Raw genomic sequence first — 22953 nt, 5'->3', positions numbered from 1 at the left:
TTGCACCCCTAAATCAATACTACATCCAACACATTAAATGAAATAATCTGAATAATGGAATAGAAGTCCTTGTAATTTTAGAACAGTTTTTTCAAAAATTGAAATTAGCTTAAAAGCAAGCAGAAAGATAATCCATGGGGTTAGAAAGAGTTTTAAACATATAATTAAAATGAACTGTATACTAAGACATTTGCCAAAAAAGTCAGTGATAATGAAATGAAGGTCACTACCAATTTCACTCATGACAATCAACTAGATCAGTACAGTACATGGCTTCTTAAAGTGGCAAATCTATCGAAAGCACAGGACAAAGGAGTCAAATGTGAATTTGATGCAAACTTAAGCAGTAGGCTATAATCTGGATCAGGCTAGTCCCCTTTGCCAGAGAAACAGGAGGTTTGTGCATTGTAGTACTTCTCACCAGTTTTTAGCAAATGGGAATTTTGGTTCATAGCATTAGGGTCAAAACAATGTCATTCTCTCTCATTTCTATATTAATTTTAATCTTTTCTAAGCACTTTGTTTTAGGCTTTCATAAGACAACCTTCAGAATGGGAGAAAATATTCACCAATATATCTGATGAGGGGTTAATATCCAAAACTTATAAAGAATTTATAAAACTGAACATCAGAAAATTAAACAATCCAATTGAAAAATGGACAAAGGACCTGAATAGACACCTCTCCAAAGAGGATATATGGATGGTCAATACACATATGAAAATATTCTCAACACCACTAACTAGAGAAATGCAAAATAAAACCATAATGAGATATCACCTCACACTTTCAGAATGGCTATCATCAATAAATCAACAAACAGCAAGTGCTGACAAGGATGTAGAGAAAAGCGAACCCTAGTGTACTGTTGGTACACTAGGAATGCAGATTGGAGAAGCCACTGTGGAAAACAGTATGGAGTTACCTCAAAAAACTAAAAATAGAACTGCCTTATGACCCAGTGATTCCACTTTTGGGAAATTTATGTGAAGAAATCTGAAATACTAACTGAAAGAATATGAGCACCCCTATATTCATAGCAGCATTATTTATGATAGCCAAGATTTGGAAGCAGTCTAAGTGCCCATCGGTAAATGAGTGGAGAAAACAACTATGATACATTTACATGATAGGATACTATACAGCCATAAAAAAAAATTACCCTTTGCAACATCATGGATGGACCTAGAGAAAATAATGCTAAATTAAATAAGCCAGTCAGGGAAAGATAAATACCATATAATTTCACTGTCATGTGAAAATTCATCATGTGAAATGAACAAACTGAACTCACACAAAATAGACACAGACTAATAGACAAGAGCAGGCTGACAAATCTAGGGGGGTGTGGTTAGGGGGTAGAGAGATGGAACAAAAAGGAAAAAGGACTCATGGACATGGACAACAGTGTGATGCTTCTGGGGGTGGAGTGGTGTTGGGTCGAGGTGGAGAAGTGTTTAAGGGGGATACATGGAAATGTCTTTGAATTATTTTGTTTCAATCACAACTCTGCAAATTGAGAAAACATAGTATTGCAAATAATTCTTGTTCATAGATAAGCAAATGGATTCTGTCAGAAGGGGAAGACAATTGATTTCTCTTCCCACTATGTTAAAAGCTTGCTTGCATCTATCAGTATAATGTCATTTTAACATTTCTGGCTGCCTATAAAATTCTCCTTTGAAACATTGTATTGGTTTCCTCATTAATTAATGAGTTAAATATAATCTTTAATAAGTATTTTATTTTTAACAATTATGATTTTACTTTTATTAAAAAATATCCTTTCACCTGGTTAGTATAGCTCAGTGGATTGAGCAGAGGCTGCTGGTTCAATTCCTAGTCAGGGCACATGCTTGGGTTGTGGGCAAGGTCCCCAGTATGAAACACATGAAAAGCAACCACACATTGGTGTTTCTCTCCCCCTCTTTCTCACCACCTTCCCCTCTCTCTAAAAATAAATAAATAAAATCTTTAAAAAGTATGCTTTCAATCTATGGCCATACCAACCTGAATCAGCCCAATCTTGCCTGATCCCAGAAGCTAAAAAATATGCTTTCACAGGATATAATCAGTTTGACTCCAGAGCCCACATCTTAATAACAAACTATACTAATACCTTTACTGTGGTAATAGGTAAAGTTTATTTTGTGCTAAGTATATCACAAACAATCTAACACAGTGATTTTAAACAAGTGTGCCACAAGATTTTCTAAAATATGCAATACTCAACAATTTAGTTAGGGTAACTGACCTCTTTTCTCTTAGCCTGTCAAATAAAAAAAAAATGACAATGGTCAATAATGTCCAATGTGAATGAATCAAAATTTATACTTATTTTTATCAGATCAGCAACAAATATAATTTTAATGTACCACAGACCTTTACTAATTAGTTTATGTGTGCCATGAAATAAAAAAAAGATTGAAAATTGCTGTTCTAACAGCTTGAAGAAGTTAAACAAGGTCTTAACCCTTGTGTTATGTTTCCTAAGTTCTTTCACAGCCACAAAAATTTTCTGCTTGTTCAAGAGTAAAGTAGTACTCTCAACTTCAGAATTTGCTCAACTCTTGACCTCATTCCAGAATCACAACCACTTCATGAGGTAAGTAGAATAGATATCATTCCCCTCAACATGGTAATATGGAACTAACTTAAGAGGTCAAAGGGCTTGGTCAACACCACAGGCACCAAGTAATGGAGCTGGTACTCCAGCCCAAACCTTCTGATTCTGAATTCCCCTTTATTGCTTTGTTGGAGTTGGAGGCTGTTGGATCATCCCCAGATAGGTAGTTAATGCCCAACGGGAAGGATTCTACTGCCAGATGATTACATTCACTGTATCCTAAAGAGAAGTCAGAAGCTCTTGAAGAATTGACCCTGGCATGCTCAACCAAGGTTTGAACACTGCTCTGAGACAGTCAGATCTTGGAATTTACAAGGACAATCCAAAGCAGGAGCATTTCCCCAGGGCTTTCTCTGTATCTGGCATTTAAAGAGTTTACAGTCTATAACTGGTACCCCAAGCCTTATAAATAATTTGTCAAATGTAACTGTGTATTAATTTTCCTGAGTCTATCCTAAACCAGGCAAGATCTAATGGTGTGATATAAGCATACCCTTTCTGCTGCAAGGAATTCATCCTACCTCAAGTCACAACAAAATCACAAACCTGCTTGTGAGGTACTCTCCAAATAACTTATTTTCTCTCATTTGACATTGAAGAACTCACCATGGATGCATTTTACTTTTCAAATATTTTCATTCTTTCAGTATTTGTCCAGATATCTTTTGCAGAGAGCTGTCTGATGCTCCCTGTGTTGTGGAATAAAACTGCAGAAATTTCAGTTCTATTGTCTCAATTCAGATCTTGGAATTCAGCTCCAGGGGTGTGGGTGGAGTATAGCAACCATTGTCTGCCAGAAGCACATACTCTTAAATCTGCTGGTTTGTACTTCTCTGCTCTGCATGACTTTCCTGTGGGCGTTTTTCTGGGTGATGACCTGTCCTTTTGTCCCATTGCTTTAAGAATATCCCCTTTTAGGGAGACAATACGTTGATTCTCTTTTCCTCTTTCTGAATAGTTGTTTTTCTGACTTCTGCATTTATAATGTTTGGGGCATTCCCTTCTCCCTACACACACAACCCCTTTCAAAGATGGCATAGTTAGATAACAGAGCTGCCTCCTGAACCATGTCCAGGACAAGCACAAACCCCAAACAAGGGCAGACTCCACAGGTGAAACAGTATACCAGCGAAACCTAGAGTTTGAGTTTCACTTGCCCTAGGTACCCAGAAAAAGTCCTGTAAGGAAACAAAATAAATCAAACACCGTTGGGCCTTCCTTCCTTTTAAACTGCTCCAGGGTCATGGTGCTAGGTGACCCCTTATTCTGAAAGTTTCTGACTTGATAGTATCTCCATGTTTAAAGATAAGATCCAATAGCAATAAAAATATTGACATTTAAACAAATCAATTGTAGTTAATGTTCTCACTTCATTATACTTATTCCAAGATGCAGACTCCAAATCAGTCACTGTTAGCCTCAAATAGCACTGGAACATCAAGTAAAACATAAAGAAAACTGTGGCAGTGGTGCCTAAGACTAAAACTAGCACTTGATTTAATGAAGGATTTTAAAAATTCAAATGATGGTGATGCAAAGCATATTCATTTTGTTAGATTACTCAGTATATTCTTTCCAGTAGCTATGAGGGTGTTACTATAGCTTAGTGGATACAGTAGGGGCTTTGGAGACAGGCAGCTCTAAATGTAAATAAATATACTGCCATTTGTGTGTCCTTGATGAAAACTTGGATGGCTGTGTGTCCTTGGTAAAAGCTTTTCTGAGGTTTGATTTCTTCATCTATAATAATCACTTCATAAGATTATTATAAGAATTACAATTTTAAAAACATATATGTAAAGTTCTAAGCAAAAAGGCAGGCACATAGTATGTTTTCAATTAATAGTACAGTGCTTATCAAAAATTTGAATTCATCATTATATGGATGCTTCAGTAGTCAAAGTCATTTGTTTACTCTATTTCACCCAGTTAGTGGGTTGTAGTTTATATTTTCTTCATAAGTAAATTGCATAGGGCAGTGTTCCAGCACTGCCCAGGAGTGTTGAGATTGTCTGTTTGGAGACCCCATTTGGAAACCAAGAACAAAGTTCTTTGGAAACAACATATAATTGACACAATGAAATATACAGATGATATATTAAAGAACTGTACATTTAAATCCTATATAATTTTATTCATCAGTGTTACCCCAATAAATTTAATAAAATAAATAAATGAAATCAGACACAAAACATTTTATTTATCTTCAAAAAATAGTATTAATACAGAAATGATCAGTCCTAATCATCATCTACATTTTAGGTCATCCACTGTGTTTGTAAAACATTTTTAAAATCACATCCTCGTGCACTGTATTTATTTGTTGATTCTAAAGCAAAGTTCTTTATCAGTAGGATGGAGCTTCTCTGTTTCTCCCCACTGGTTTTTTCAAGTGAGAAAGATAACCATGAGGATTTTAGTCACTTACAAAATTCCAAATTCTTCTCAGGAAGAAAGTTGAGGTCAGTGTTTATGAACCAGATAAACCTGATTTCTAAGGTGTTCCTTGGAAGCAGGGTGACCTTGGTCCTGTTACTTAATCTCTCTAAACCTGACTTTTTTCATTTAAGATGGGGTGAGATGGCATTATGTATGTAAAGCATTTTAATTAATGTCTGGCATATAGTAAGCACTATATAAGTGTTGCCTATTATTACTGTTCTACTTAAGACTGATTTCCTAGAACACAGAATATGTACCTTGATCTCAGGACTCCTCAATTCAATTGGAGATCTGCATTACTGAACCTGGAAACCAAATAGTGACCACCTTGTTCAGTTTACAACATGGTTCCAGCTCCTTTGTTCAACGAACTGTAACTTGAAGAAGGCCAGGCAACGGAAATTTTTTTTTCTAATGTGTCACACTTACTTGAGCACCCCTGGCTTGGAAGCTGATTAGAGTCTCAGAAAGAAAAATAATTTATTAATCAAATATTGTGCACAGATGAAACAACATATCTCTTACTAATTAAAGGAAAGACTAGCACCAATGCAAGTATCTCTTTCATTCCCCTTGGTTTATGGCTCCATTAACAATTAACAATGACTGATGTCCTAAAAAGAAGCTTTCTGTCTTCCCCCCTGGGTTTTCTCAGGAGGAGTTAGAAAGAAGATACTTGACAGTTTAGTCAGGACAAAATTAAATCTGAAAAAACCACCCATCTTATTTGTGGATGCAGTATACATGCGAAAACCTTAGATAACATCAACACATATTTATCAACTTTATAAAAAATGTCTTCTCCTAATGTTAGAAAGTTATGAAACATAACTAGAAACTATTTCTTCAAATGCTAGAAATTCTTGAATACTTATCTCTCTAGTAAATATTCGTCTTGAAAGAGTCACTGTTTTGGAGGGAAGATCTCCTATAGAAAAGATTTGAAGCTGAGAAATGAAACCCTACTGAAAGTTTCCTCAACAAAAAATGTCTTCACTCTTCACTAGGCACCTATCAAGATATGCAGGCAGGGTTTCTAAGTTTGTTGTCTCTTTGAAAATATACTATGATTAGAATTGAACACCAGAGTAATTATCCCCAAAGTAGGAGAATATAATGATTTTGAGGGAATGGCACAAAAATAAACAAGCAGTGATTGAAAAACATGAATCCATATTCAGATTTTATGTCTGGTTTTGCTATTGACTGATGGCTGCCAAACAGATACATAGCCAGGTAGAGGTATGATCGTGTTTTTCAGTGCTCTCTATTGCCGTCACATCCTCTCACCAGGGCCCCAGTATCCTCTTATGACAACCAAATGGCCTCTCAGAAAAATCTCATATTTCTATTATTTATGCCTCTTCATATTAAACAATCAATGTATATCTTTTCTCATGTATACATATTTTTAGCCTAAATATTTATAACTGTTAATGATCCCTCTCCAACCATAAAATAAACCCTAAGCTATATATAAGAATTTTGCATATATTATCTTATTTAATCTTTATTATCATTTTATGATGTAGACAAAATTAATACATTAAAATATTAATTGGTAAATTTCAGCTTAGGGTTAATAATTAAGTTGCCCAAGATCCTACAGCTACAAGTGAGCTGACTATAGAGCCTGAGCTCTAAATTAATTATATTGATTTAAAAATCTAATTGATCTGAATGGTAGCCATCTAAACAGGTAAGGAAGTCTTCTGGGGGTTTCCCTGAAAGCTGAAACTAACACTTTAAGCTTAATACCTGAATTCTGCCACACACCTGCCATAGTAGTTAGTTTATCTGTAATACAGCAATGTATCACTGAATTCAGGCAATAATTCAAGCCCTACCTCCCGTGACCCTTTAATTTTCCCAAGAGAAACACAGAAATATATGACCTCCATGAGCAAGAGAAAAGCATAAAAGCATAATAAAGTGGCCAGAATCTCATCTCCACTTTGTCACAGCAGACCCCTTTCCACAACCAATGGCCAACGTTTCTCTTTAAGCAGATTGAGTAAAGAGACAAGGAGGTGCCCATGGCATCATATCAAAGCCAGAAAAGATGAATAAGAAAACTTGCCACATCCCAAATACCAGAAAACATGTAGAAACCCTTAAAGTGGAAAGTCTCTGTCTGTATGTGATAAATACAAGGAAATGCTACTTTACCCAAGTTCAGAATTCATGGAAACCCAAAAGCAATCAACTTAGCAACATATATAGATAAGCTTGAGAAAAAAAAGAAGAAAAACAAGCAAAAAAAACCTTACAGAGGAAAATTAAGATTTTGTGGGGTTTGTGTCTAATATTTTGAGGTTTGAGATAAAAGGGCAAATTTTGCCACTGGCAGAAAAGGTAGAGAAGGTAGACTGCTCAGTGCACCAGAAGCCAGGTCTAGGAGAACACCTTTTGTGTGATTCCATTTCTTTCCTGAGATGCATTAGGAAGAAGAACCAGATCTTCCTCAACACTCAAGAGGAAACTTTCTCTGCTGAACTGTGTATTGCCTGCTGGGGAAAAAAATCATCATGGAAGACTAATACCCTAGAGCATTCCCTCAGGTACCTGTTACACCCTCAACTGATCCCCAGAGTAACTAATGAAATGAAGATCATATAACACTGCATTTTGAAACAATCTTAAATGATAAACAAAAGAGGCCATTTCCACCATGAGCTCTCTAAGTCTGTCAGAATTCCCCCCACCATGCCTTACCTTTTAGGAGAACTCCAGGGCTACTTCCCAGACTTGGGCAGTCCTGGCGAGACAGTGTCTAGGTGAGCAAAGGCCTCAGGTAGAACAACTCCATTATGGCTTCTATTAGTTAAAGGAGAAGTTTCCAATCTACTCACTAAATCCTACTACCCCTCTCCAAAATGAAACCAACATCTAAAACAAAAACAGTAGAGTTAGATGACTCCCATTAATCCTTAGACCTTGATGGCTACTCTGGGAAGGGGCTTTTACAGTTTGGGTTTCTGGTATTATGTGGTATTCCTGTGTCCAGTAAGTGACACAGGAATTCTACATCTCTCAAGAATCAGCTTTGCATGTAGATTTGGAAAGATGATTTCTCATGACGTCTCTCTGTCTCTGTATCTTCATTCATAGTTTAAGGATAATGACTCACTGACTCTCTCAGGATATATAGGCGTTTTCTGTGGCTTTGATTGTTGGTTCATTTAAATGAAAATAAATAAATAAATAAATAAATAAATAACCAAAGATCCCTAGGTTTTATATGTGCTTCCATCCCTTTGCACTAATTATTATTACTTGGTAGTATACAGTATCATTAAAATCCAAATATTTAGACAACGTAGAAGCAGTCTTACATTTCAGATTCAAAAGAAAGACAAATGGCTCTTTTCATTACAGAACAAAAAGGGGCTCAAGGGCGATATACTATTAACGAAAGGAACCCCCCAGGTTCCTTATGTCCGCCCCCTTATAGGAAGGACATCTGTCAATGCCAGAGATTCATGAAAAGGAAATGAAATGTTTATTTAATTCTATGTGGACTTAAAATAGTGACCTAATGTCTTCATCAAAATCCCAAAGTCCCTTAAAACACCCACAAACACACATAGTCCTTCCTTCCCCCTCTGCCCAGTCTGGAGTACTGTATTTCAGAAAAAGAAATAGAAGTCCATGGCTCAGGGAGCCTCCAGTTCTTCCCAGTAATCCATGCTCGACTGGTAGGCCTCCCTTGGTTCCTGGCACCATCAGCTGTGTCACCAGGATCTCTGCTAAAGCCAGGTGGTGGTTCCCCTCTACTAATACCATGTGGCTCTCCTTTCTATTGCCACAGTCGAGTGGTCCTCTCTGCACAGTGGCCACAGGAGTCCACTCTGGCAAAGCCGTGTGGTTGTCCCTCCAATGGCTGCCACATCGGGGCTTAAATCCCCATGCCAATCTTCCTCTGCAGCCCCATATCTGACTCCTCCCACAATTGGCTACACTTTCCAGCACTCTCATATCCTTCCAGCTTTACTGGGCTGCCATCATGAGTCTGGGCAGAGGTGGCCCCATGTGACGGAGCCAATTTTCTCCAAGCTCCCACATAGGTGCTGTAACGTGGGGAACTTGCCCCCCAGTTACATCTGGGTGGGGAAGTTACTTCCATTCCCCTGGCTCAGAGCATGGCCAAAGCATTTAACATATCTATGTAACCAGTTAAAGGTTATAGATGTGTTACATGACCACACCAGAGGTTAGCTGCAAAGCTGTTGCTATGCAAAACAGCTCTCAATGGCCCTGCTCCATTTGTCCCTTCCTCCAACTCACACCAGAAGGGGAAGGGGTGAGAACATCTTGTATGTCTTTCTAATATTTCCTGAACACCTTGAGTTCTGGACCCCATTCCAAATCCCTTTTTGGGGCCCCCCATCTTGGCTGTACCCTGTAACACTTTGATTGTCATTTCTACCACTGTAGCAGGAACCTGAGTGAATTTCACTCACAAATTATAAATCTGTGGAAAGTCATACATTTTTCAGCAGTCACTGGTACCCATGGGTTAAACTAGAGGACAAGCCCATGTTCTTCAAGGGGAAGCAGACCCTGAACTGGCATCAGGTAGTTTCTCAAGACTTCATTTTCGTCACCTAGAAAATAAGAACATTTGATATCTTCTCTAATATATTTTCAGCTCTAAAATGTTATCATGTCATTTATAGATAATCTACCATATATAATGCATTATAACAACAAAAGCTGAAGCAAATAGGAAGTAAATGTGGGAGATAAAAGTCATAAGTGATAAAGGGATACAATTAAAAATGAATAAACTATCCTTTCCATTCTTGGACCATAGAAGTGGACACACGCTGTTGCGCGTGGGTCACCGGCCAGCAGTGATCACGGAACACTGTGGATGGCTCAACAAAACACGCGAGAAATAACAACACATGCACAGAGACAGACTAGTTTCTGTGGGGAAGTAGGGACGAAATGGCCACCCCCCCTAGTGGGGAGCGCGCCGATCCACCGTCCATACCTGCTTTTATTAGGCTCATTTTGCATAATAACTCAGGTAACGTACAATACTCATTAGGGGAAGTAAGGAACAAAGAACTCTGCCGGTCTATTGAGTTGGGGGGTCAAAGAGCTGTAAGGCTGAGGAACAAACTAGCTTCCTCCTAAGACCCTCCTCATTCAACTGAGAGCATTCTTGAACAAAGAAGGTTTCACAGTAATTTACATGTTCTTTCTTAGGCCTGATCACCCCGGGAAATCCGCACTTCCCAGTACCGAGCTGTACTTCCCCGTCATTGTTTCAGGCTTAGGTGGAGCGCAGGAACTAAGGCCACCGAGAGATAAGGAGATTTTCTTCCAGACGCTGAGAACTCAGACTTTGTCAAAGCCGAGGAGTGAGGGTTCATCACCCCCTTTTGCTGCAGCCCCCCCCAAGTCCTTCTTTTGGGGGGCCTCCCAAAAGTGATCGTGCCTGGCTTGGGTTGTTCCCCCCGTGGGGAATCTTACCCGTCTTTGGCTAACCGACCAAGCTTTTTGGGGTTCAGCAGCAGAAACAGCATTACTGCCAGGGAGATAAGCTTTTGTCTCCTTGCCGGCTCACGGTTCCAAGGGCGTTCCCTTAGCCTTAGCCTAGGCGGGGGTCTCAGTTTCTGATACCAGTCAGGGCGGTTCCCAACAACACACTATGTCACAAGTGGACACAGGTAACCAGGTTCTTGGTGATCAGGACAAAGAATTGAACCAAACACCCAGAGTTTATAGCAGAGAGACATGGGAGCAGGCCAATTCCAAGCAGAAATTGACCTCATGGGCTGGAGGGATTCTATTCTTATAGGGTGGATCCTTCCTGGCTAGTTTTGGTGGGCTTTTACAGAGCATGTACAAGTAGTTTTATTACTTTAAAGCTACTGCACATGTGGTCTCCCATGATCCTCCCCGATTGGCCACCAGGGAAGAAGATCCCACAATACTACTGAATTGACTACCGTTTCTCCTGGGGTCCCCCTGTACTAGGTTTACCTTTCCCTTCACTAGAGAATTATAGCTCTCCATGTTAGAGATTGGTGAAAGGGAAAGGAATTATTTATTCAAGTTATATAGACTTAAGAGTAATGCCTTAATGTCTTCATCAAAATCCCAAAGTCCCTTAAAACACCCACAAACATACACAATTCTTCCTTCCCCCCTTTGCCCAGTTTGGGGTACCATATCTCAGGAAAAGAAATAGAAGTCCATGGCTCGGGCAGCCCCTGGTTCTTCCCAGTAATCCGTGCTCAGCTGGTAGGCCTCCCTTGGTTCCCAGCACCATTAGTTGTATTGCCGGGATCTCCACCTGAAGCCGCGTGGTGGTTCTCTGCTAAAGCCGCATGGTGATTCTTCTCATGGCTGTGGGGGCAGGGGGGTCCCCACTCTGCCAAAGGCTCATGGTTCTCCTTATATGGCTGCAGTTGCGTGCTTCTCTGTCCACTGCCGTAGCCGCGTGGCTCCCTCTTCAATGGCTGCTGAGTCTGGGTTTAAATATCCTTCCAGCTTTACTGGGCTGCCATCATGAGTCTGGGCAGAGGTGGCCCCATGTCATGGAGCCAATCATCTCCAAGCTTTCACACAGGCGCTGTAACTTGGGGGAGTTGCCTCCCAGTTACATCCTGGGGGGAAGTTCCTTCTATCCCCCTGGCTCAGAGCATGGCCACAGCTATTTAATATATCTATGCAACCAGCTAAAGGTTATAGATGTGTTACATGAACACACCAGAGGTTAGCTGCAAAGCTGTTGCTATGCAAAACAGCTCTCAGTGGCCCTGCTTCATGTGTCCCTTCCCCCAGCTCACACCTGTGGTGGAGGGTGAGGACATCCTATGTATATTTCTAATATTTCCTGGACACCTTGAGTTCTGGACCCCATTACAAATCCTTCTTTTGGAGGGCCCCTGGCTGCACCCTCCTACACTTACATACATATAAGTGTAATTCCCAGATAAGCCCCACAACACATCCAAAGTGGTGTGGGGCACAAGAAGGAGGAGGATCACTTGATCACTTCTAAGTAAAAAAATCAAGGCAGGTCTAGGAGCTGGTTATATTGGATCATGACCTTTAAAGATGTATACTATTAAATCTGCTGGGGATGTTTAGAGATGTAAAAATAGCAACAATAAAGGACACTATGGTTAATAGATTATTATAGATTAGCCTTTTGGCACAATAAATAATATTTAACAAATGTTAAATCTATAGGTGGTCAGAAGAAAGAGAAGAGGAAGAGAAGGGAAAGATAAAGTCATCTAGCAAAGTTGATGAGCTGGAGTGTGAGGTTAAAGGTCAAGTTTGGGGACAATGAAAATGGAAAATTAAATTGAAAAATAGTTTCAATCCTTAGGAGAAAATATCACACCCTAAAAATGCTCATAAGTACATGTTATTTATATCATTGCTATTTAAAGTCTGTTTATGGCTATTTTGTTTCTAATATTTATTTTTAAATAAATATTCTAATTACAGAATAGACAAGCCCATTGTTTGCAGATTCTTTAGTCTGTATCACATGCATCTATTGTTGCTACTGATTAAATGTAGCAATGTTATGACAAATTTTATCTCTTCCCAAACATATAATTATTGAATAGTGCATATCAAAATCAAAATCATTCTCTTGGATGGAGGTTAATTAGCTTGTGAATCCAGTAACTCACCACTTGACCTTGGGCAAGATGTCCTCATCTGTAACCTCACGGGGTGGGATCAGGATATTTCTAGACTCCTCTTAGGACTACTTCGATTATAAGTTGCATATGCATATTGTTAAGATAAATTACCAATCACATTGTACCTCAATAAAGTAAGTTAATCACACACACTTAGAAATACTTAGTGAATCATTTATGGGGTAATGAATATCTCTCACTCAGGGAATTATCTACAAAGTGCACCAGTTAAGAATATGGCACAACCTGAAAGTTAGTGCTCCTAGTCTTTCAAAAATCCCCTTGCTTCTTATAGGTGCATGTCTAGCAGTATCAAAAAAAAAGTAAACTCAATAGTTTTCTTTAGAATTCTAAAAATCCTTCTTTCACAACAGTAGAAAGATGGACTCTTGAGAAGCACTGAAACAATCTTGTGCACAATAAAACTATTTTCTTTGGAGCAACGGACTGTGGGATTTTTGGTGTTCCCTTCTGCATCTGTGCTCAGATGACCATCTGGACCCAGTTGTGGAGGCCTCTTCTCCACTCTCCTCTCCAGATTCATATTCCTCATCCACTGCATGAAACAGTGGTTTGGGTCTTATGGTTGCCCTTCTGCCCCCGCCAACATGCTCTTCTGGGTCTCTTCTTTGATCACTAAAGTTGGATGGCTTCCCTCTTCTGTTTGAACTTTTCACTGGGATTATTTTTTTTGTTAGTTGTCTTTCTTGAAGCAATCTTGCTTGAGAGTGTGCAGTGAACATGTCGAAGGAGAGTTCTGAATCACTGCTTTCCTTATCTAGGGAATTATGACAAGAAGAGGTCAGAACAAGGCCTAAGATCTGAGAGAAGACAACAACTAGATGGTCAGAGATCAGAGTAAAACAGAGTCCTTTCTGAGGGCCCAGCTCAAAAATTCACTTTTCTTACCAGCATAATTGTCTCTTCAAGTTTGCTACCACAGAAAGGGAGTAGAATACAGTTGGCCCTTAAACAACATGGGGTTATGGGTACCAATTCTCTTTGCATTTGAAAATCCATGTATAACTCTGTTGACTGGAAGCCTTATAGATAACATAAACAGTTGATTAACACTTATTTGTATTTTAGATGTATTTCTAGAACTATAGTCTCATAATAAATTAAGGAAAAGAAAATGTCATGAAGAACATAAGGAAAAGAAGGACTTACAGCCAAGATGGAGGCATAGGTAGACACACTGTGCCTCCTTGCACAACCAAAAGAAGGACAACAATTTAAAAACAAAAAACAACTAGAACTGACAGAAAATCAAACTGTATGGAAGTCCAATAACCAAGAAGTTATAAAAGACTTACTCATCCAGATCGGTAGGAGGGGCAGAGAAAAGCACATGGAAAGGACCACACAAGGTGGTGGCTAGAGGACCAGGGCGGGCAAGGCTGCAGCTGGCTAGCAAGACTGTGGCGGCAGCTGGTGAAACTGGCAATCCCACATTCGCCACAGATAAAACAAGAGGAACAATTAGGGAACAAGACACACCACGTAACCCAGAGCTCCAGTGAGGGGAAATAAAGCCTCAAACATCACATTGAAAATACCTGTGGGGGTTGAGGTGGCAGCGGGAGAAATTCCCACCTGCAAAGGAGAGTTTGTTGGAGAGACCCACAGGGTCCTAGAATGTACACAAGCCAACCCACCTGGGAATCAGCACCAGAAGGGCCCAATTTGCTTGTGGGAAGCAGGAGAAATGACCGAAAGCTAGCAGAGAGTGGAGCAAATGCCATTGTTTCCTCTCAGACCCTTCCCCCCAAAACAGCATCACAACTAAGTGACCTGGGTTACCCCTCCTGGGTGAACACCTAAGGTTCGTCCCCTCACTATGTAACAGGCTCATCAAGACAAAAAAAAATAGCCCAAATGAAGGAACAGATCAAAGCTCCAGAAAAAAAAATACAACTAAGCGACAAAGAGGTAGCCAACCTATCAGATGCAGAGTTCAAAACACTGGTAATCAGGATGCTCACAGAAATTATTAAGTATGATTGCAAATTAGATGAAAAAATGAAGGCTATGCTAAGTGAAATAAAGGAAAATGTACAGGGAACCAATAGTGACGGGAAGAAAACTGGGACTCAAATCAATGGAGTGGACAAGAAGGAAGAAAGAAACATCTAACCAGAAAAGAATGAAGAAACAAGAATTCAAAAAAATGAGGAGAGGCTTAAGAACCTCAAGGACATCTTTAAATGTTCCAACATCTGAATTATAGGGGTACCAGAAGGAGAAGAGGAAGAGCAACAAGTGGGAAAGTTATTTGACCAAATAATAAAAGAGAACTCCAATCTGGCAAAGGAAACAGACTTCCAGGAAGTCCAGGAAGCTCAGAGAGTCCCAAAGAAGTTGGACACAAGGAGGAACACACCAAGGCACATCATAATTACATTACCCAAGATTAAAATGAAGGAGAGAATCCTAGAATCAGCAAGAGAAAAGGAGATAATTACCTACAAAGGAGTCCCTATAAGACTGTCAGCTGATTTCTCAAAAAAAATCTTACAGGCAAGAAGGGGCTGGAAAGAAGTATTCCAATTCATGAAAGGCAAGGACCTACATCCAAGATTGCTCTATCCAGCAAAGCTTTCATTTAGAATGGAAGGGCAGAGAAAGTGCTTCTCAGATAAGGTCAAGTTAAAGGAGTTCATCACCACCAAGCCTTTATTATATGAAATTTTAAAGGGACTTTTCTAGGAAAAAGAAGATAAAAATATGAGCAGTAAAATGACAGAAAATTTATAATTATTAAAAACCACACCTAAGGCAAAAACAAAAGCAAACTAAGCAAGGAACTAGAAGAGGAACAGAAACAGAACCACAGAAATGGAGATCACATGGAGGGTTATCAACAGGGGAGTGGGAGGGGGAGAGAGGAGGAAAAGGTACAGCGAATAAGTAGCATAGATGGTAGGTAGAAAATAGACAGGGGGAGGATAAGAACAGTATAGGAAATGTAGAAGCCAAAGAACTTATACGTACAACCCATGGACATGAACTAAAGGGGGCGGAATGTGAGTGGGAGGGAGTGTGCAGGGCAGAAGGGAGTGAAGAGGGGAAAATGGGACAACTGTAATAGATAATCAATGAAATATATTTAAAAACAAGAACATAAGGAAGAGAAAATACATTTATAGCACTGTGCTAGTATTTATTTTAAAAAGCTACATATAATTGGACCCACACAGTTCAAACCTGCATTGTTCAAGGACTAACTGTAGAAACTGTATGTGCAGTGTTCTAAATAAATAGAAATTAGTGAAAATGTGTGTATCAAGCTTGTCTCCTCCAGGTAACTAGGGAATGTTTTTTACAAAGTTGGAATAATTGATGCTAAAGCACAAAAATTCTTTGTGCTGTCAAGGACAATGCTAAACTGAAGTTTATATGTAAATGAAAATGGCTGTTTTTATCTAGGTTTGTTTTTTAATCAGCGGTTATCAGAAAGCATTAAATCTGAATTTCTTCCCTTTTAACCTTGAACTAGCCAATTTTGGAGAAACAGGGATAGGGTGTGGGCACAGTAGAGCTGTGGTCACCAACGTTTTTGGCACCAGGAACTGGTTTTGTGGAAGACAATTTTTCATTGGACTGAGGGTCAGGGGAACAGAAAGTAGAGCTCAGGCAACATTGCTTGCTAGCCCACTGCTCACCTCCTGCTGTGCAGCCTTGTTCTTAACAGGCCAGGGACTGATACAGGTTCATGACTCAGGGGTTGGGGACCCCTGCGGTACAGAGCTATGCATATGTGGCACAACAACTGTAACTAGATGCTCTCATTTCAAAAGAGTGAAGATAAATAGAGTTCATCTTATGAACTTATTGTGGCTGGTACACAATGGCAATGATGATGAAGATAAAGTCAATTTATTGGGAATTTACTATGTGTCTGTCACTGTGCTAATCATTTCACATCTATTATGCCACTTAGTCCTCATTATAACCTTTTGTGATGAGAAAAGTTATGGTGCTCATTTCATAGGTGAAGGTTTCAAGAGGTGACTTTCAGAACTATACAATGAAGACAGGACTGAAGTTTGAGCAGAGCCTGTCCAGCTGCTCATCCACTCTCAACCAGGCTGCAACAGTCTCTTTTACATATGTCATGTGTGGGTCAGGAGAACTGCATCATGAGAACAGAAAAACCATTGTCCCTCTTGGGTGATTTTCCAAATACCTAAGCCATTCTTAGGACATTGCCTTGTCCTTCACTGTGCACACATCCTCAAAGGAATATTTTACACAACCTTCTTAATTCTCATTTCCTCAAAGTTTTAAACTTATAAATTTATTTTCCCTTTAAATATTCTCCTGAGAATTTAGGCATTTTAAGACATTTTATTCAAATCTGAAAGTGGGGTTCTTTCTCCCATCTTCTTCTCCTTCCTAAAAAAGCAAAACAAAAAACACAAAATAAAATCCCCAGAGCTAGAACTAATATGCACAAAAGTTTATACTTGACAAAATGTATTTAGGATGTGGGACATCAGAAAATCTTAAAATACCCTGTTCAATAAGATTTTTCCAAAATGTGGCCAAATTATCCTGAGAAGGTAGCCTGTGAGTTAAAGGGGGCAGAAGGCTGGAATCGATGCTTTGAATAAAGGAAACATTAGTATATTATTTGTCTATTATTTCATGACTTCCTTCTAATTTGTGCTCTACAATCTGGCCTGGGACCTGCATTCCTCTTTATCCTTTGGTGCACTACCCAAGCATTATCTGAGAAGACAATGCCCTGGATGTGTCTTCCCCCAGGAGCTGATCCTTCCTTGCACTTCCCCTTTCCCCCTCCTAGTTTCCAACCATTCCTTCTGAGCATATGCTTCCATCAGCAGAGTCCTGACCACTTCCTGGTTGTTGAAAGTGGGTTCCATGCACTAGAAAGAGTATATGCTTTGGGCCAGTACTTAAAGCTCAAGTCTTTAGATCTGTCCACAGTGGGAGAGAGTGGCTCACTGGAAAGCAGAAGGAGGAAGGAGGAAGAGTGAGGACTGTTCTTTGTCCCGCTGACACAATCCAAGTCAGCACCCAGGCAGCACAGTTCCAGAGAGAGATCAGTTATTGTATCTGCCACCTAACTAAGAACCTTAACTCCTGGACATGCACCCTAGGGCAAAATGAAGGAGAAACAGGGAAAGTGCATCTGCTCAAGGCAGGGCAGAGCCTAATACACAGGATGAAAGTGGGCTACCTAATACATACCCAGACCTCTGATGCCACCCCACCCCCAACCCCTCCTCATGATTTCATTTTGTTTCAATTGTGGTAAAGTACACATAACATAAAATATAACACCTTAACCATGTTTTTTATATTAACAATATTTAAGTGTACAGTTCTGTAGCACTAAGTACATTCACACTGTTGTACAACATCACCACTCTCCAGCTACAGAACTTTTCATCTTCCCTAACCCACATGGGTTTTAAGCAGTTTCAGGGCATAGGAGGGGTATCCAGGCAGGCCTGTGTATTTTGTAAATTGACTTAACCCCAAGGGCAAGAAGAATTGGAAGAGTGTGTGGAGACCCCAAACCAGCAGGGAGCTCCCAGACATCTAGAGTAAGGAATGTTCTACCACTGGAGGGCAAAGGGAGGGAAGAAGGAAAGTTCTTTCCAAGTCATAAACTGGTTAACCAGAGATTGCCTGTTGGCTGGATATCTCCCTCTTTGTTCTCCCTAGAGCCCCTCTGGCCATTCCTTGAACTTGTCCTGGTACAGATGGGCTTCAAGGATTTAAGTGATTGTGCCCAAATATACTTCGAGGACTATCTGATTCTGCCTATGATCATTATGATAATTCTTTAAAACAATACTTCATTACTTTCCCTTTGAGATTTCTAGGTTTACCACTATTTTCACTCACTTAATGAAATTTAAAACCAGTTGAGTACATTTGAAATAAAATCATTGGGATGAAGATTTCATTGCATTTCTAGATCAATGTATGTAGAACTGACATTTCTGATGTGTTGTCTTCTTTTCCAGAAACATCTCTATCTACCTATGTAAAGTCTTCTTTGACATCCCTCAATAATAATAATAATAATAATAATAATAATAATAATAATAATGGCTAATATTTATTGCATATTTACTTGGTTTCAGATATTGTTCTAAGAGCTTTCTGTGCAATGATTGGCTTCATGCCAGGTCAACCCTTATGTGTGAGGGACATACCAGTATTCTCTCTTTTACAGAGGGGAAATGACAGCATAGAGAAGTAGAGTTGTATGTTTTCTTCATGTAACTTTTAGATATTTTTTTCCTGGGATTTTATGATTTTTACTAAAAGTATGAATGAGAAGCCTTTTAGGGAATCTATTAAAAGGATAGGATCTTTTGAGCTGATAATCTGGTGAATAATGTAAACACATTTCCAAATGTTAAACAACCCCACCTCTGGAATAAGTTCCACTTTGTATAGTGTAGTATTCCTCTAATGTTCTGCTGCATTTTTTTATAATATTTTACTTAATATTTATATATTAATGCTCAGGAGAGTTATTTTCTATTACCATACAATGTGATACTGATGTTCATTTCATAAAAAATGATTGTGAGACTTTCATGTTTTCTATTCACTCTAACAATACATAGTTTCAGATGATTCATACCAGGAAGATTTTTTAAATTAATCTGCTGTCCACTCTGTAATTAGGGTTCTTTTGTTAGTTTGCTTTTGTTTGTGAAATAGCTCACTTAAAACACAATGTAATATTAGTCATGAGACTGTGATCTGAGAATAGATGACTAGACCAATGAGACAGAATTGAGTCCAAAACTCTCTCAAAGTAAATGACTTTAGTACAACAAAGATGGCATGTCATCTAAGAGGAAAAAATAGTGTTGAGACAGGAAAAATACCATTTAAAAAAATCTCTATATTAATCTACACAAAGATGAATCTCAGATGGTTTAAAATTTATATGAGAAAGTCAAATCACTAAAGTTCCAGATGAAAAATATTAGCCAAATCATTTTCTAATTTTTCTGTAGAAGATCAAGCAGATTTCATTAATCAGTATCTGAATGGCAAGTATGTCTAAAAGCTAAAAGATAAATGTGAAACTTGAGGAAAAATCATTAGTAACAAATATAAAACAATAGATGATGTCCTTATTATATAATGTTCTTCAAATTCAATTTAAGAAAACAAAAAACCAAATGGAAACAAGTGGCCAAGGCAAAAACAGAAACTTCCCCAAAAGAAAATACAGTTGGCTCTAAAATTATGAAAAGATGTTCAACCAGACTAAGAATACTTATGTGAAATTTAAATTTTATCCTATAGATTACTCAGAAGTTTGAAAATAGTCCAGTGATAGTAAAAGTGTTCAGAAATGACCTTTCTCACAGATTGTGGTACAAGGGTCATTTTAAATACATGTGATACATGTGATTTTTTTACCTAAAAATTTTATTTCCAGGAAAATGAGCTAAGGAAATAATTGCTTATTTATGCAAAAATCAGTCATAAGTGTTCCAAGTCACTTATTATATATCATTGAAAATTGGAAATACCTTAAATATTTGTCAATAAGGATTTAGCTAAATAAGCAATAAAGCATTTATAGAATTGATTCTTAAGTCATTAAAATTATCAAAAGTTTCATATCTATTGACATGGAAATATGTCCACAACATATGGTTTAGCAAACTAAACAATTTTTAAAAGTTACAAAATAATTTCCCTGGCTGGCATAGCTCAGTAGATTGAGTGCGGGATACGAACCAAAGCATTGTAGGTTCGATTCCCAGTCAGGGCACATGCCTGGGTTGCAGGCCACGGCCCCCAGCAACCGCACATTGATGTTTCTCTCTCTCTCTCTTTCTCCCTCCCTTCCCTCTCTAAAAATAAATTTAAAAAATAATAAAATCTTTAAAAAAACTGATTTTTAAAAGTTACAAAATAATGATTATACTATGATTTAATGTATAATATGATGTTGGTGTGTTTATGATTTTTTTTTTGTATCTAGTATGGGTAGGGGAGGGATTAAGATGCTATAGAGAAAATTATAGAAGAATTTCTACCAAAGTATTCCATAGTGATTATATATGGATTTAGGGTGTCAAATACTTCTAATTTTGTTTTTATGCTTGTCTATACTGGTTGATTTTGTTTATATCAAGCATATTTTTAAATAAAAATTTTAAGAAATAATTATATTCACTTTTCAAAGATCTCATTCTAAAATCCAATATGTTTATTTGAATTTCCAATTCAAAGTCTTGAAATCTTATGGAAAATTTAAGTTGATTTTATATATATATATATATATATATATATATATATGATCAATATATATATATATATATAGAGAGAGAGAGAGAGAGATAATAAAAGGAAAACATTTCATCAGTAAATATGTTGAAATTATTTTAGTAAAATTTAACCAACTTGGAAGAAGTCTGGTAATTTTTAAACCATGGATGAATTCTGTGATAAATGTGCCCATTTTTTTTTGTTTCTCTAAGACAGGGCTCAATAAATTATGACCCTTGGGCTATATTTGGCCTGCTCTCTCTTTTGTATGGCCTATAAACTTAGAATTGTTGTTATATTTTTGAATGGCTAAAAAAAATAAAAGAATATTTTGTAAGTGAAATGATAATGAAATGTAAATTTCAGTTTCCATCAATAAATATCTGAATTAGATCAATAACAAAGTATTTTCTTTTCTCTTTTAGTCATAGAAGTACCTATATAATATTCTCATTTTTATATTTTGGCCCCTAAGCCCTATCATGTGGCTCTTTACAGGCAAGAAAAAGAGCAACCAAGCAAGCCATTTACCTCTAAAATCAGCAGCCCTCTTGCCTCTTCTTTCAGGCTGAGAATTGCTATAGGGAAAAGATAGGTATCGGATGTTTTTGGCACAAGCCTGTAAGAAACAAGTAAAAATAAAAAAAAAAAGTTAGCTACTGCAGGTTGCAGTTTCATGTGGCAAGAAAAGCAAAGGTCTCATTGCTTAGATGACACTGAGCTGTGTCAATTTACTTAGATTACTGGCTTTTGGTTACTTTTGCTTAAAAAGAAAACCAAAATGCCTCAGCCTTTAATATGTATTTTCTTTCCTTCTCATGTAAAATAGACCATTATAAACCTCTCTGAGTTACTCCCACCTTCTTACTAAGATTAGGGTAAAGAGGAGGAACTACTCCAGGCTCAAATTCTAACCAGTAAGATTGGTTTGCTATGGACTAAGGTAGAATAGGTCAGGTGTACAAGTGATAGGGAAATAAGACACAAGCATCTTGGCAAAAACAACTTCCTCCCTGGGAGAGATGTAAGCTTTCTAGAGCCAGGGGCCCTGGTCCAAGGAGGTCCCCTTGCATGTTCAGTACCTAGCCACCTTGGTGTCTGGTCTAGACTCATAGTCCAGAGAGTGCAATATAGTCACTGACCCATACTGGAAGACAGATCCCATGGATTTCCTAAGGCCCTGCACACCAAGAGGGATACCCAAATATGGTTTTCTACATTCCATTCCTTTTGTATTTCTCTATCAACAAGGCAGTGGTTTTTGTTTTGTTTTGTTTTGTTTGCTTTTTTAAATACCAGTGGTAGTCACCTGAGAAGGCCCTATACAGAGACTGGCCTAGTTCTCAGGTGTGTCCACAGTCCCCACCTCACCGGCTTTCCCCATGGCAGGCTGTGGCCTTTCCTCATGCTCTCCTGGAAGGTGTTCTGGTGGTGGAATAGGATCTCTTTAGCCTGGTTCTCAATTGTTTCAGGTCTGAGGTTGTATTTATTATAGGACAATGTCTGCAGAAAGACAAAATGTTAAATATGAAAGGACATCTCCAGGATAGCTGCCAACTTCAGGGGCTATCAAAATATCACGAGTTACAACCTCTACAGCAAGAAGACACCATGGAAGTCATCTGAACATTTTCTTTAATTAAAGGGGCACAAGCTGTGGCCCCTCAAAGAAGGGTCTGTGACCGAGGCCACCCCCATCAGGACATATCTGTGGTTGGAGCTGTTGCCTCCGGGCTCACACAGCAGTGCTCTCCATATTACTCTCCCTCTATTATCCTTGAAGAAAAGCACTCCCCCACTCAAATACCCACAGATTTGGGCTGTCCAATATAAACACTTTTTCCCCTGGATTGTGTTTTTATGCTAACTCAGTGGTTACTGAATTCAGTGAATCAGGACAATGTCAGAACTACCTTGGGAATT

The 22953-nt window shown here is 38.5% G+C and overlaps 1 protein-coding gene across 2 annotated transcripts in view; it reads right to left on the bottom strand.

Annotated features, from left to right (window-relative positions):
• Positions 1 to 12900: 12900 nt before the first annotated feature.
• The window catches only part of SLC9A4 (solute carrier family 9 member A4), a 69228-nt gene continuing 59175 nt past the window's right edge, over positions 12901 to 22953 (bottom strand). Inside the window, exons 10-12 of one of the 2 annotated variants that reach the window (XM_045826949.1) lie at positions 22402 to 22533; positions 21562 to 21649; positions 12901 to 13525 (exon numbers count right to left, since the gene is read on the bottom strand). In XM_045826949.1, coding sequence (XP_045682905.1) covers positions 13173 to 13525; positions 21562 to 21649; positions 22402 to 22533 — 573 coding nt within the window. In that variant the 3' untranslated portion in view covers positions 12901 to 13172. Of the gene's footprint in view, positions 13526 to 21561; positions 21650 to 22396; positions 22534 to 22953 lie in introns of both variants that reach the window. The other variant, XM_045826950.1, reaches the window with a different exon arrangement.

Source organism: Phyllostomus hastatus, unplaced genomic scaffold, assembly GCF_019186645.2.
Source record: "Phyllostomus hastatus isolate PE091 unplaced genomic scaffold, TTU_PhHast_1.1 phas_scaffold_78, whole genome shotgun sequence".
Taxonomy (NCBI): domain Eukaryota; kingdom Metazoa; phylum Chordata; class Mammalia; order Chiroptera; family Phyllostomidae; genus Phyllostomus; species Phyllostomus hastatus.
The sequence above is the reverse complement of the archived record's forward strand: the minus strand, read 5'-3'. Positions and strand labels throughout refer to the sequence as shown.